General features: G+C 38.9%; 1 protein-coding gene across 4 annotated transcripts in view; it reads left to right on the forward strand.

The window, feature by feature from the left end:
• Positions 1-16701, forward strand: part of DICER1 (dicer 1, ribonuclease III) — a 47557-nt gene that overhangs the window by 11843 nt on the left and 19013 nt on the right. For 2 of the 4 annotated variants that reach the window (XM_081003599.1, XM_081003597.1), the window contains exons 4-15: positions 1473-1665; positions 3020-3182; positions 3713-3843; positions 5160-5294; positions 6542-6702; positions 6993-7161; positions 8833-9305; positions 11065-11197; positions 12180-12422; positions 13408-13562; positions 15106-15238; positions 15989-16064. In XM_081003599.1, the coding sequence (XP_080859725.1) occupies positions 1522-1665; positions 3020-3182; positions 3713-3843; positions 5160-5294; positions 6542-6702; positions 6993-7161; positions 8833-9305; positions 11065-11197; positions 12180-12422; positions 13408-13562; positions 15106-15238; positions 15989-16064 (2116 nt within the window). In that variant the 5' untranslated portion in view covers positions 1473-1521. Of the gene's footprint in view, positions 1-1472; positions 1666-3019; positions 3183-3712; positions 3844-5159; positions 5295-6541; positions 6703-6992; positions 7162-8832; positions 9306-11064; positions 11198-12179; positions 12423-13407; positions 13563-15105; positions 15239-15988; positions 16065-16701 lie in introns of those variants that run through there. The other 2 variants (XR_013985773.1, XM_081003598.1) reach the window with 2 other exon arrangements.

Genomic DNA, 16701 nt, shown 5'->3' on the forward strand with positions numbered 1-16701 from the left:
ATATTGAGCTTAGTCCATGAACTCTATTCTTGTGGCAGCTGGAAGTTAATATCACTATTTACCAGTGTGTGGCCTATATCTTAACAATGGTTAAGGGATCAGGTAGGGTAAAGCAATTGCAAACTATCTTCCCCTTTCAAGCATTATTTCTCTCAATACCTTCACATAGAATTTGCACTCTAGGCAGAGATTGGATAAGGTGGTGATGTGGCTTATCCTGCAATTTCATCAATGCAGTTAGAGGTGATACCTATTTTGATCTTGTTTGTGGACATTTCTATTTAAAATAAGTTCTCAAATCACTTCACAATTGTTTACTTATTGTTTGACATTAATAATAGTAACTACTTATAGCAGTGGTTCCCAATCAGCTAAGTACTGTGGACCCCCTGTTTTTCAAAAACCAAGTCGTGGAACCACTACTTTTGAAAATGTTGATATCTCTGTGGTGGTTTTTGTTATGTTAATTTTGCCACACACCTCCTGGGTGGGTAATGCAGAGCCTCTGAGGTCCGCAGACCACCAGTTGGGAACCACTGGCTTATAGCATTAGTATCTTTTCAAAGTGCAATTAAATGGAGGCTATCCCCCACACCGCCCATAGCAATCTACAGTGAGAACGTAGTGGAATAATTGCTGTTAAGTGCTATAGGTTGAGAGAACATTCCAGTTTAATTTGGAGAATAGCAAGGACAGGTATAACTCAGGATTACAAGTATTTTCATCATCTGAGTTCCTCTTCATTTAACTGCACTGAATGAGCATATTATAGGGAAAGTGGGTACTGCCTTGTTTGCTGGGTATATCTGTGGTGCTTTCCATTACTTGTTTGGTCTCAATTTTCCAACCGTGGCATGTGGAAATAAACTTTCAATTATTTACGGATTTTTAAAAACGTTATATGATATTCTTTGGTGTACTGCACAAGACCATAAGGAGGTAGGTATGCAAAATTCAAGTTGAAAGTCCATGAAATATAGTTGAGTTAGTCCTTAAGTGATTAATATAATCTATCCAGGATGGAGAGCTCATATAATGTAGTGGTGAAAGAGCAATGATCTGGAAGGTTGCCAGTTTAATCTTATATTTGCTACTAACTCCCTAAGTTACTTTAGGCAAGCCACTTTAGGCATTACCTAGTGCCCATTTGCACTACTTACATAGCTGTTGTGAGTATTTACATAGCACTTGCAGTGAGATATGATTTATATGACTCGTTTTGAACATTGAGAACAATGCAAATACTCCTTTTATTCTATTATTATTACTACTGATAGCATTGCTGCCTGTATTCAGCTGAATTTTATCATACGTTAAGTCTGGAATATTGCCTGTAGTTTGTCTTTAAAGATTCCAGGGGCATATTTAAAAATGTAAAACCTGAGTGGAAAAGTCATACTGTAAAAGTTGTAATTTTTATTTTGTAAGATATGATTAGTAACTGGTTTCAACACTCTTTCCCCCCGTCACAGTAAGCTGTGTTGGAACAAAAATGCAATGAAAGAAACACTGGATGAATGAATGAAAAGCCCTGCTTTGCAGTTCCTCAGCATGGCAGGACTACAACTCATGACCCCGGCTTCCTCACCAATGGGTCCTTTTTTTGGACTTCCATGGCAACAAGAAGCAATTCATGATAATATTTACACACCAAGAAAATACCAGGTACTAATGACAATGTTAATATTTGTTAAGCAAAATGAAATCTGGCTGCTTCCTGGAGACTGACCATGAGGCTGGTATCCGTCTTACATGCATTTCCATTAGAATGAACCACAGTGAAAAGAGACCCTTTTCTCTTCTTCGCTAACACTAGAAGCAGTGAAGATATCAGCACTAGCGTCTTTGGCTTACTGAGATCATTTATTATAGCGCCAGCAATTAGCTTGTCACACTTGAGGGATATTTGACTAAACAGAAGAGTATTTGATTAAAGTGCTCATGGTCTTACCATGAAGTTGCTACTTTGATGAAGATTAAATAAATAAGAGTGAATAAAAATATGTGAGGAAACATCCGTGACAATAAGCAGTCTTCCTCTTTGCATAAATGGAACTACTTTCTTTTCTATTATCATTGTTATTTGTCACCTATGTCTTGCCTTTGTCATGGGCTGAATGATTCCAGCTGCTCAGCCCCTCCCCTGCCTCAGAGGACTTCTCTGGTCTCTACTGCCTAGTAGACAGGGACTATGTGGAAACACCAAGAAAAAACAAAGATGAGCGTAGGAAATGCCACTTGTATAATCCTGCCATCATATAATGTTTCTGTTCCTGATATCAGACTTAAGTATGTTTTTTATTTTGCAAGTCTTAAAATAACTTTGAGAGCCTCTAAGGCAGGCATTCCCAAACTCGGCCCTCTAGATGTTTTGGGACTACAACTCCAAACACCCCTAGCTTACAGGACCAGTGGTCAGGGATGATGGGGATATATGGGGATATAAAGTGGAACATAAGCATTCTAAATAAATAAGAACTCAGTAAAACTTTCAGAACTGCATGTTTCAAGAACACTGCTCTGCATTTTAAAGTGATTCTGGCAAATTACAACTTTTATGAAAAATTCACATAACGTCAGTTGTTTTAAAGGTTTGAATACTAAATATTTTAGAGCTGATTTAGGTAAGCCATTTGTTGCTCATACTGAAGTCTCTATGTAACTACTCCTGTAAGCTCATCCATGCAACAAAGTTATATTAGAATAGGATTTCAGGGGATAAGGATCTTAAGGTCCTGTTGAAAACTTTACATGACAGTTTGCTGTACTGCAACTATTCCATGTGTAAAGCGTTCACAGAAAAATTCCAAAAGGTATATCACAGGGTGGAAGGAGAAATGTCAGATAGACTTTTACATGTTTTAGGTATGCAGTTCATTGACTTTCTTTGGCTGATACATCAGAGAGACATCTATGTCTTGGATTGTCTTTCATTGAGTCAGCTGAAACCTGTCTACATGTAATTTTAAGGATTCTTTTAAAAAAAATAAAATAAAACATTTTGTATTTGCCAATACAGGTTGAACTGCTGGAAGCAGCTCTGGATCATAATACAATAGTCTGTTTAAACACTGGCTCAGGGAAGACTTTTATTGCAGTACTACTCATTAAAGAACTGTCTTATCAGATCAGGGGAGATTTTAACAAAAATGGAAAAAGAACAGTATTCTTGGTCAACTCTGGTAAGGAAGTAATACACATTTTTGTATGGTACATAATTGATAAGGATTGGATAAGTGTTCAAACTGTACCATAAAATTAGTGGGCAATACTACTAACATTTTCAAATTAAGTAGTACCATAATTTTATAACATTAATTTTGTATTAAGGTGTTATAGTGCTATACTACAGTTAACACTGTACTACAGGAATGTTAATTCTGGTCCTAACCAGTTTCTTTAATTAAAAAAAGAAAGCATGGCCACCTAGCACTAATTAAAAGCTTGTTTAACACACACCCCATGCCAAAACTTTCTTTTGAAAGTAAAATGTTTTGGGTAAAAATAGAAGAATTACAGAGAAAATAAAGATGACAATGATTGGTTGACTGCACTTTATGGATGCCCAGTAAAATGTGAGTGAATGAAGCATGACAATCCCACACTAAATGCTTGCTATGGAATCACCCCTATGATTGCATGTACACAGTTGGAATCCCATTACAAAGTAGTTGCTTTGCTGCCTAAATTCCACTTTTTCTTCCCTATACAGCAAACCAAGTTGCTCAGCAAGTGTCAACTGTTAGGACGCATTCAGATCTCAAAGTGGGAGAGTATTCAAGTTTGGAAATAACTGAAGCATGGACAAAAGAGAAATGGAACCAAGAATTTGCTAAGTATCAGGTAATGCAAATTAATATACCATGTTGTTGTTGTTGTTCAGTCATTTAGTCGTGTCCGACTCTTCCACTGCCTCCCGCAGTTTGGTCAAACTTATGCTGGTAGCTTTGAGAACACTGTCCAACCATCTCGTTCTCTGTCGTCCCCTTCTCCTTGTACCCTCAATCTTTCCCAACATCAGGGTCTTTTCCAGGGAGTCTTCTCTTCTCATGAGGTGGCCAAAGCATTGGAGCCTCAGCTTCAGGATCTGTCCTTCCAGGGGGCACTCAGGGCTGGTTTCCTTAAGAATGGATCGGTTTGATCTTCTTGCAGTCCATGGGACTCTCAAGAGTCTCCTCCAGCACCATAATTCAGAAGCATCAATTCTTCGACGATCAGCCTTCTTTATGGTCTAGCTCTCACTTCCATACATCACTACAGGGAAAACCATAGCTTTAATATACCATAAGCCCCTGCAAATTATAAACCAGTGTCATAGTTTAAGGTTTTATTGTTTTTAGGATGATTTGCAAAGTCTCCACCCCCATCGTTCTGCCCAGACACTGAGGTCCAGCACCGAGGGCCTTCTGGTGGTTCCCTCGCTGCAAGAAGCCAAGTTACAGGGAACCAGGCAGAGGACCTTCTCAGTAGTGGCACCTGCCCTGTGGAATGCCCTCCCCCCAGATGTCAAAGAGAAAAACAACTACCAGACTTTTAGAAGACATCTGAAGGCAGCCCTGTTTAGGGAATCTTTTAATGTTTAACAGACCACTGTATTTTAATATTTTGTTGGACGCTGCCCAGAGTGGCTGGGGAAACCCAGCCAGATGGGCAGGGTATAAAATGCTATGGAGGTCATCTGTAGGCATTTCATACCTATATTCCAGTACTACCCCAGCCCACTAAAAGATGAGCACAACAGTAGAGACTACTTAACCAGTAAAAACCTGGTTAGATTAAAATGTTTAGAATGGCTCCTAAAAACCAGTACCAGATGTGTTTTCCTGGGGAGAACATTCCACAGATGGGGAGTCACTACTGAGCAGCATGTTCAAAAGATTTATACCCCACTCTTTAGCCATAAAAGCTCCCGGAGAGGCTTTGGAAATGGTCCCGGAGAGTAGATGGAAATGGAATATTTTATTTCAGTTGAGTGGCCTTTGGGCAGAATTAAAATGCACTTCACTTAATGTTGTCTCAGGTACAAGTGAATGGTCAATTGTTTGTTTTAGCCTACATTTTGTATAGAGGGAAAAATGAATGCTGAATTTTTATTAATGCTGATTAAAAATCTTATAAAATAACATTCAGTTTTTTTCTTGCATCTCTTCATATTTCAGGTTCTGGTAATGACCTGCCGTGTCGCTTTGAATATTTTAAAAAATGACCATTTATCCCTGTCAAACATTAATCTTCTTATTTTTGATGAGTGCCATCTTGCAATTCAGGATCATCCCTATCGAGAAATTATGCAGGTAGGTGGCCCATCTATATAGCTTTAACCACTGACAAAACAAATAAGTAGGCAAACTGAAGAGTTTGCATATTACACATTAATATTTAACTTGGCATTTATTTTGATCCGTTTTTGGACTGGCCTTCAGATTACTCTCTTAATTGGGGATATCCACCTCCCCCTTGTTTCTAGAATAAATGAGCAGACCATAATAGGCAGCACTGGTTGAAGTGTGTGCTTTCCTGTCGCCTTGACTTGCATTCCTACCCCCATGTGGGCACTGTGGCTCACTCAGTGTGCACCAAGCCTCCTTCTCTGTATTTCTCTCATTCTTGTGCCAGCTGCTTTCCCTTGAGGGAATAGTTCTCCCACTTGCCAAGGATTGGGGTGGAGGGATTGCATTTCTTTGCTCATCAGATGCTGCAAAGTGACTGGGAAAGGAAAGGAACGGAGCCAGTGCAGACAGAATGGTCAATAATAAACTATTTTTGTCCTCAGTGTGCAAGGATAGTAGTGCCTGTTACATTTCGAAGTTCTCTTCAGTCACCACTGACTGTAATGGTTAACAGAGTCAGAAGCCTGCTCCAAGTTTTGGGAGGCTAATGAAGGTGGAAATGGTCCGATTAAACATATTCCATCAAGGAGGTCTAAAAGTGGAGCACTAGATGCTGTTTTAAATGTTGGCAGGCTTCCTTGAAACTATCCAGTGAACAAGTTCGCAGAAAATTTGTGGTGACCTCTCATTGCCAAATGTTAAATCAGAAACATCAGGAGAGCTTACTAAGTAGCCATTACATTGTACAAATCAATGAACTTGGGCTTGCACCTGATTCTGCAGAGTTCTTGGGCTTCCTCCTTTGGAGGCATGCAGTTTAGGGATTGAAGCTACATTAATTTTCTCTTATTTAGGATCACATGACCTATAGGACTTCAAAACTGTTACCCTACTGCACTAACTCGAAAAGTTGTTGTTTAAAACAAAAGTCCTGTTACTTTTAAATATCAAAATATTAGAAGGATCATTTCCAGTTCTGGGGTCACCAGGTTTATGTGTGTGAGGCATGAACTCTTTTTTTTCATCCCCCCTGCAGGAGTTCAGTAAGCCTCTTCTCTCTTTCATTCTGCTCCTCTAGGATTTGTGTCATGCTGGAAAAGAAGGTGCAGAACGCCACTGTTCGCAACTGGGATCCTTTTCTTGATTTGGATCCCCCCCACCCTACTTAAGAGCAAACTTAACCTTGTGGGTTATTCTGGTTTATTTTTCAGCTTTGTGAGAGTTGTCCATCATGCCCCCGAATTTTAGGATTAACAGCTTCCATTTTAAATGGGAAATGTGATCCAGCAGAGTTGGAAGAGAAGATTCAGAAATTGGAGAACATTCTAAAGAGTAGTGCGGAAACTGCAACTGATTTAGTGGTTTTGGACAGGTACATTTTGTTATTTTTGAATTTTGTGTTGAATACCATTCATAAAAAAACACGTTGGAAGAGGTGACTTGATATCTATATGCTTGATGTGCTGTTGTTGTTGTTTTAAATAAAAATTAATCTAAACACTCAACGGCATTCTTTAAACCTATTTCAATAAAGTAAGGCCAGGTTGAATTTGCATTTTGCTGTGCAGCCCATATAGCTTTTTAGAATTACCAAATCTGTAATTGTGCCATTTAAACAGCAGTTTAAAATGTGGCTGACAAGCTTGTTTGTTTGTGTTAAAGGTATACTTCTCAGCCTTGTGAGATTGTGGTAGATTGTGGACCATATGCTGACAAAAGTGGGCTCTATGAAAGGTTGTTAACGGAGCTGGATGATGCACTTCACTTTCTGAATGATTGCAACATATCTGTACTGTGTAGAGAGAGAGATTCTACCTTAATTTCTAAACAGGTATGGGCACATGATTTATCATTGTTCCTGCATTGCTTAACTGCAGTTTGGTCTAGCTTCTTAATAGAAATATTTACTGCTTTCTTCCAGAAATACTGCCACTTTTAAATTATTCGTACTCATTATTAAGACAATCAGTTTGGCAAGGTAGCATACATTTTCAGCTACTTCTCCAGAAGATCAGACTTTAGTACTTCAGCCAAGTATGGGAAAGAAAGTGCACTTCAAATAATGACCAAGTAGTAGGCAGGGGACTGAGGTCACTCTTGATGCTAATTTGCTCAGTACCACAAAATTTTACGTGTCTCAGAATCTGTCCCTTGTTTTACCTAGTCTGAGATTATTTTATGACATCTGAACAAATATGCAGTAGAAACTTTCCAGGATTTTCCCTACAAGCAGCTTGTACTTGAGCAAGAAAAAATAGTTCAGACAGTGATCTGTTTCAGCCATGAACTTGCTTTATGAACTTGTATACTTCTAATCTGCACACCTTCCCGGGTGTTCCAATTTCCTCCCTCACATCCTTGTTCATGGTAACTATAGTTTTCCTTGGTATATTGAACCAGTGTAACACAATGAGTTTCTGGTTCTGTTATGGAGGCATACTATAGTTTGCAGTAATGATAATTTGTGAGTTTGGACATCAAGACAAATTATGGTTAGCGCATAATATCCTTAGATCATGCTGCAGGTATACTGATTTGTTTTATCCCACTTCACCCCATGGTGTTTCCACAATATTGCTTACGAAAATAACAAAATTGTGAAAGCTATTTTTAGCTAACAAAGTGAAAACACAGGGGAACAAATTTCAGAATCTCTAGATGAACCCTCCTTCGTGTGTCTTACCTAGAACTTTGTTCTTCACAAAGTATGGTAGCAAGTATTGATGCACAATTCTGTAATTGGTGCCATGTCTCTCTGCTAAACCTTTAGCATTCAGAATCTGGTCATCTATCAAACCAGACCAATGTGTGATTTTAAAAAAACAAAACCCCAGGAAAATGTAGCTATGCAGTTCATTCCCTTCCTTTGTTGCTTTCTGAAATGATACTTATCTGGAACAGTAATCCCTGTATATATCATTAGTTTATCTACAAAGAAGCAAATGTGCATTGCAGTCCGTCCCCCCCGTCCCCCGCCCTCTAAATCAGAGGTTGGCAACCTAAGGCCCATGGGCTGGTTCCAGCCCATGAGTCATGAGTTTCCTGGCATGGGGATTCCATGCTTTTTTTTTTTTTTTGTGGTGCCATTTTTTTTCTCACCGTGGGGACCGACTTCTGGGTTGGAAGAGCGCTGGAAATAGCGTGTGCGCATGTGCACAGGCACTTCTCCGTCCCGGAAGTGCACCGGAAATAGCGAGTGCGCACTCGCACGGGTGCTCCTCACCCGGAGGAGTGCCCATATACGTTATTTCCGGCTCCCTTCCGGGACGGAGGGGCACCTGTGCACATGCGCATACGCTATTTCCAGCGCTCTTCCGACCTGAAATAGCTTGGGTGTGGGCATGGATGCTCCAGCCCACCGAGAGGTCTGCCAGGGAGTGGACCAGACCGGCCTCAAAAAACTTTGCCGACCACTGCTCTAAATAATGGTTTGTGGGCTCAGTGTAAGCTGTGTCAACTGCTACAGTGCCATACCAAACTGATGAATTTAATTTGTTTGCAGATACTGTCAGACTGCCGAGCAGTGTTGCTTGTTCTGGGACCCTGGTGTGCTGATAAAGTAGCTGGGATGATGGTGAGAGAGCTACAGAAGTACATAAAGCACGAGCAAGAGGAGCTGCACAGGAAATTTTTATTGTTTACAGATACTTTCCTAAGGAAAATACATGCACTCTGTGAAGAGCACTTCTCACCTGCCTCACTTGACCTGAAATTTGTAACCCCAAAAGTAATAAAACTGCTTGAAATTTTGCGTAAATACAAGCCCTATGAACGGCAACAGTTTGAAAGTGTTGAGTGGTATAATAATCGGAATCAGGATAATTATGTGTCCTGGAGTGATTCTGAGGATGAGGACGAAGATGAAGAAATAGAGGAGAAAGAGAAAACAGAAACCAATTTTCCTTCTCCCTTTACTAATATTTTATGTGGAATTATTTTTGTGGAAAGAAGATACACAGCAGTTGTTTTGAACAGGTATGATTTCTTTTAAAAAATAATAATATTGTGAATTGCAAAAGAGCTAATTGAACGTTAATCCGGAATTATTATAGAAGAAATATGTCCAAATTCTCATGAAGCCTGCTAGTTTTTGCAAATCTCTGCAAACCACACTTCAGAAAAAGGAGAAAAAGATTGATAGAGCCACAACATAACATAAAAACCCTTAAGAATAAGCAAAAACAACTTCTAAATATATTTAAATGATTTAAATGTAGTAAGGCTATGTGGAATATGCAGTTATCAACTGTTTAAAAGCTTAGGATAATTTTTAATAGAATTCAGAAGGGTTTTTTTGCCACAAATACCAGGCACACAAGCAAAGGTGATAATACACAGAGTAATAATGTATGTATGTATGTATGTATGTATGTGGGGATATAGAGATGAAACAACTTCCACTTTTCTGTTTAAAAGTATCCTGACTAGTTTTGTATATTGCCACAATTCATGTCCTCTTCATAAACAGAAAAACTAAAGCCTTGTTAACAGAAACAAATTTAATTTTGGCTGCTTTATGGTATACAAGATATGTAACAAAGCAACAACTAAAACAGTAAATAAATAATGAACAGATTACTTCTACTTACAATGAAGTTTTATGAAGTCAAACTATAAATTATTAAGCTTGTTGAGGGGAAAGTTGCAGGGAAAATGATACTGAGTAATATTTTATTTGCATATAAAAACTGGGTTTATTGAAATGAGGGAGGAAAGGAGTCAATTGGGAAGTGTTCATTATGATTTAAATGAATTTTACTTAAGATCTTTGTATTTCATAAGACTGAACTTTTCTTTCATTCTTGAACCAAAGCCCACTGTAAGGAAAAAAATAAAGAGCAGTAGAAAATTCCACTGTATATATATATATTGGGAGGGGGGGTAGGAATGACAAACTTTTCATTTAGCAGCTCTGTTTTAGCAATCTCTTCTTATAAAATGCTTCTCAAGATATGAGGATTCCATATTATATACATTCATACATGCCATCTTTATAGACATACAAAGCCATCTTATTGGCTGTATAGCAAACCATGTGACCGTATGTGTTCTGGTACTTCCCAGTGAGGGATAAAATTAGTCGCTGGCAGAGAGAGCAAGAAAGGAAAACACTTGTAATTTCCTTGATTTCTCTGCCAAAGAAAAGAGAAGCAATGCTGTGAGTGAATATATGGCAGCACTCTCCTTCATAGAAATGTAGGGCATAGGGCAGGGCAAGGTCTGGCCATGGCTACTTGTAGAGGCTGTTAGAATCACAGGCCACTTAAAGCATGAGGAATTTTAAAACATAATCTTCCCTTGTCAAGTGGGTAATGTGTAAATTAAGCCAGTGGAAGCTTATCATCAGAATGACTAAATCCAGGAACAGGTTTCCAAGAGAATAGGAATTTCCTATGGATTGCTTTTCTCTGAAATAAGAACCTTGGTTTTGCTGCATGGTGGGGTTATGTGACGATCAGTCCCTACTAAATTAGCACTCTTGAGACTTGTTAGATGTAATATTTTCTGTTCTAGACTTTGGGACCATTAAGAATACATGAACTAAATGTTCTTGATGATACCTTTTATGCTTCAAAAGTAAGACTGTCTTTCTCTGTGTTGGGTATAGAACCACTGGAGGAATTTATTTTAAGAATTTTAAATGCAAATGCCGCCTTGATATCAAAAAGATGATTAGCTTACATTTTCTCAACTATTTTCTCAACTACTTCCAAAATGTGTATAATGTGTTTAGGTTGATAAAAGAAGCTGGCAAACAAGACCCAGAGCTGGCTTACATCAGCAGCAATTTTATAACTGGACATGGCATTGGAAAGAATCAGCCCCGTAGTAAACAGATGGAAGTAGAATTCCGAAAGCAGGAAGAGGTAACTTTAATGAAAATAATTGTACAAAAATGCTGTATAGTTGCTTAACCTTTAGAACCTTTGCAAAGTCCAGAGATTCTGCATCTTACAAATTCTGCATAGTTCTTATAGATCAATATTGTAGAAGCACACAAGTTTCTGAAGCAAACCTGAATTTTAAAACAAAAATGACAAAGAACAGCTGGCTGAAATTGTACTGCTTATGAGCTAAGGTTTATGTTGAAAATACTACAGAATGAAATTTTTTATTCCTGGTTTAAAACTTTAGCTATTTTTCAAAATGTTACTTTGATAACAGATTTGCAGTCTCCGTGAAGGTGCTGTAAATGCCCTGTTTCTGAAATACTGATACAGTTTTAGTTCTTTTTGTGTGAGTGACACACACAAAATGAAATGTAAAGAAAAATGCAACTTTTAAAACAAAATCATATTTTTTTCCTAAAAGCAGCGATAAAATTTAACAGACTGAGTCCCTCCTCCCCAGAAAAATGTAACGGGCTTTAGTTTTACACTTTGGCAAAAGTGTGCCAGCCTGCTTTCAAAGGTGAATAATACCTTTTTTTAAGAAGGAATAGAACAGCACAACATCATGGAATTCTTTAGTGTCCCCCACCCCCGTAAGACCATAGTTGCTGTGTGATCTGATTTCCATTGTCTGCATCAAAGACTTCAAAACCAGTGGGTTTCTATCAAAGGCCTCTGTGGTGATAAAAATAGTGGTTTGCTTCTAGGGCTGTTACAATGTTTACCTTGCTAGTATGAAGAAGAGCTGAAAGTATTCAAATCCCACTTTTTTCTAGTAAGCTGTTTTTCTAATTACAAAATTATTTTCTGGTTAAAACCTGTCTTTGCTAACTGATGGCTTGTGAACAAATTTGTACACTTGATTATTGAATTCTGAAGTATGTATGAAACTTTTGTCAAGCTGATGATTTAATAACTGATTGGTCTTAGATATGTATCTTCTTGGTTGCTTTTGTAGGTACTTAGAAAATTTCGAGCACACGAGACCAACTTACTAATTGCAACTAGTATTGTAGAAGAGGGTGTTGACATACCAAAATGCAATTTGGTGGTTCGTTTTGATTTGCCCACAGAATATCGTTCCTATGTGCAGTCCAAAGGAAGGGCCAGGGCACCTATCTCGAATTACATCATGTTAGCAGATTCAGACAAAATCAAATGTTTTGAAGAAGATCTTAAAACCTACAAGGCAATTGAGAAGGTATGTGGCAAAAGAGAATGAGTAATAAAAATAAAAATTGCTAGACACTGAAGCAGCAATAAAAATGGGGGAAAGGGTCCTTGGCACCAATCAAAACACTGTTTTAGAAGAAATATGGTGAACCTGGGCTGAAGAAGACTTAAGGGCTGGAGACTTGGGAATCCAAGCTTAATTGAAAATTATGCCTTGAAAAATGATAGGAGGAAGTGACTAGGGCAGGAGGTTTAAATATTAATTGTTTGGAAGGATTGAAAAAGCTGCAGGAAGGACTATGTAGGGCCTAGTGAGTAAAGTGGGAGGGGTGGGTTAAATAAAAATTCAGTCCCCGGGTGCCTCAGGGTCTGAAAAAGGATCTGGCCAGCCTTTTCCCCCAGGCCTACTACATAGCAGATGAGTAAAAGGACAAATATTCCAGGCATGAACATTCATTTGAGACTCCCACCTCCATTTCTGTTTTCACTACACCCTGTAACAGGTTGCAAATTTTCCACAAAATGTACTGTTGGCCAATACTGATTCAGCCCGTTCCATTAGTGAAGCCCAGGGCAAGTGACTTCTTTAAAGGTGGTAGGGGTAGCTAAAAGTGGCAAATCAGTTATTGGAGCTAGTCAGTAGCTTTTGTATATAGTATGAGGAGGTTGTAACATAGGCTAGGGCTTAGCCGCAGCTGCTTAATACAGCTCTAGGTAGTTTCTCTCTTCATTCGCCCACATTCTTATACTGAATTATTTAAGTGTCTGGGAAAAAATAATTGCAGTTTTGAAAGGTTTAGTTTGCCAAATTGATTCAAAATCATGTCTAATTGCATAGACAGAATCCAGCTTCTTGATATTGGGAACCAATTGATATTGCAAAATTTGGCTATATTTTAAGAGGTATCGAAATGCATGGAGAACAGGAAAAAAGAGACATTAAACTTTGCAAAATACATAGATCAGTTCTGAGTTGCATAGAATTATCATTCTGTCATACGTATATTTTAAAGATCTTGAGGAACAAATGCTCGAAGTCTGTGGATACTAGTGAAACCGAAAATGAACCCATTATAGATGACGATGATATATTCCCACCATATGTGCTAAGACCAGAAGACGGTGGTCCAAGAGTCACAATAAACACTGCTATTGGGCACATTAATAGGTATGAAATCTATTGTTGTTTCAATTTTGACATAATTTGCTGAATTTCTAAGACAGCCTGCTTTAGGGGAACTGTCTTTAGATCTGAGGAAATTGTTCTGGTAGTGCTATGGATTCCCTTTATTAAAAATTTAAGGCAATCAAATCTTTAAAAATATTGATTTATATCATTATTAGGATACTCATGCAGAAGAATGTTTTAATGGTACAGAAGAATCTGCTTATGTTTTAAATCCCCCTATAAGGATCAACAAGTATTGTTACATGAACTTGAAATAGTTCCCCTTAGGGAAGCAACTAATCATACCAGTTACAAGTTACCCTGCTCTCTTGCTATGTAATCTTCCACTCAGTGTGGCTCACTGGCATAAATAAATGCTGACCAGCGTATGTCTTACACAGCAATCCAAAACCCCTTTGTGCTGGGTTGGAGTTAGAGCCAGGCACTGGTGGGTAGAAGTTCTGCTGGCAGGATCCTTTCTGGCTGCAGACAGTGGACAGACCTTAAATTTGATTGATCACTGCCCTTCACCCACCTTACCCATGCATGGTGCTCCCTTACTCTTAAAGATAAAGGGACCCCTGACCATTAGGTCCAGTCGTGGCCGACTCTGGGGTTGTGGCGCTCATCTTGCTTTATTGGCCGAGGGAGCCGGCGTACAGCTTCCGGGTCATGTGGCCAACATGACTAAGCCACTTCTGGCGTACCAGAGCAGCACACAGAAACGCCGTTTACCTTCCCGCTGGAGCAGTATCTATTTATCTACTTGCACTTTGACGTGCTTTCGAACTTCTAGGTTGGCAGGAGCAGGGACTGAGCAATGGGAGCTCACCCCGTTGCGGGGATTCGAACCACCAACCTTCTGATCGGCAAGTCCTAGGCTCTGTGGTTTAACCCACAGCGCCACCTGTGTCCCCCCCTTACTCTTAGGACACTGTTTATTTCTGTAACACTTTCTGGTGTACAAATGTTCTTCTAAATCTCATTTTTAACTGAAATTGTAAGCAGAGAATCCAGTTTAATTCCGTTGTTAAAGCTTAGGTAATCATTCTCACTGTATATTAGAACTTCTCTGCCCTTAAGCTCAATTTGTTCCCACTCGATGGCTGTCAGATAGTTATTACTGTTCATCCTTAACAGCGATTCCAGTTGAGGACTCTGAGCCTTGACTTTTAACATATTGGCTCCTCCTTCCCCGTTCATTTCTAGTATCTGATTTTAAAAATGTCCACTCAATCCCTGACCTTTCCTTGTTTAGCAAGGAGGTCTGAAGGGGGCTTATAAGTATAGTCAGCCTCCACATGACCAGGAACCTTTCTGATTATGAGACAATTTGCAACTGTGTTCAGCTGAACATTCAGGTTTCCTGTAGACTTTTCAAGAAGATCAGAGACGGAGCAGCTGCAGGGATGTTGGAAGCAGGGCTAGCATGTGATGCTCACTTTCCCCTTCCCAGAGTAAGCCCAATGCATTATTTTAAATTCTTCAGTGGCATGGCTCTTTCCTAGAATAACTTAATTATCTTTAATCTTGTGTTACATAGGTACTGTGCTAGACTGCCAAGTGACCCGTTTACTCATCTAGCTCCCAAGTGTAAAACTAGAGAACTCCCTGATAACACATTTTATTCAACTCTTTATCTACCTATCAATTCTCCTCTACGAGCATCAATAGTTGTAAGTATTTCAGTTTATTTAGGTTACTTTATGTTTGGAATATGTTCAAAGTTCTACTTTTTTCCATTGGCACTGGTTTAAGATAATGCTTTGCTGTAGTGCTTATTTTGCAGCCCTGTTCTGCTTGGCAGCTTGATCCCATGGATTTGCCATAAGCTCGATAATTGGTGCAAGCAGCGAATTATGCTGCATCAGCTAAAACTATCAAATGGGGCACAGTTGACTGTTCTAAACACTGTAGAGCATAGAGCCCAAAATAGGAAGTGAGAGAAGATAATCTTAATCTTTCTCATCATCCTGACTAGACTAGCATATTAAGACTTGAATGAACACATTGGAAATTGCAGAGGAAGTGCTTCATTGAGCTGGGTCCGGGCCCAGTTTCTGTTAGCAGCTGTCTCAGCACAGAGCTTTTGGAATCTAAAGGAAAATATATTACTCCTTCGTGTTCATTGTTCACTTGAAATAATCATCTGTGGTTTGGTATTTATTATACAGTAAGATCCCATGTATCTTATTTGCTGCTGCATGAGAAAAAATTAACAACTTGTGCTGGTAATCAAAATTTTATCTATTCAATTTAGGGCTATGTGTTTTTAATGTGATTTCATTATTATTTAAGGTGTCCTTTGCATAGGAGCTGTTCGTCTGTGTGTGTGTGTGTGTGTGTGTGCTTGTGTGTGTGCGCGCTCACGTGCATATGAGAAAATATGCTTCCTTTAATATAATTGGTTCAAATTTTATTTCTAGGGTCCTCCAATGAATTGTACAAGATTGGCAGAGAGAGTTGTTGCTCTTATTTGCTGTGAAAAATTGCATAAGATTGGTAAGCATATTTGAAAGCGAGGAACATTTATTTAGTCATGAAAAACCTAAAGGATACAATTTTGTACTTTTTTATTGATATGCTTGTCAACGCCTAGATACTTGCTGCCAAAAACATTTCATGCAATTGTGGAAAGCACAACAGAAATTTTGGAACACTTCCTCCTGATATATGATATAACTGATATATCATTGGCTGCAGGGAAATAGGATTTGGAGCCAAAAACATTTGAGTGGAAGGCCACTCGATACAATGCCGGTTTCCCACCTCCTCCTTTATGCAGCCCCCATGTGCCCACCCCTAACTCCTGAGGATTACTTGTAAGGTATCTCAGCTTGATTTTCCCCAATTCTTTCCACCAGTTGAAACTCCTCTCATCTCGCCCCCGCTGTTATGGAGGCTCTTCAGATCCTCTGCAGCTTTTTTGTTGTTGTAGTAAATATTTTATTGATTTTCATAGATGTCACTACATTTTTAATATATACAACTAAACATAATTATAACTCTCCTACCCCACCCCATTTTTGCCAGCTGTTGCAGCTTTTTTGAGAACATTGGGGTTATCGTCAAGACGAGAGGCCATGCCATTTGCATGAGTGGACTTCCACCTTTACAAGTCTGGATCCCAGTCAATATG

Source organism: Podarcis pityusensis, assembly GCF_964106645.2.
Source record: "Podarcis pityusensis genome assembly, chromosome: 1".
Classification (NCBI taxonomy): Eukaryota; Metazoa; Chordata; class Lepidosauria; order Squamata; family Lacertidae; genus Podarcis; species Podarcis pityusensis.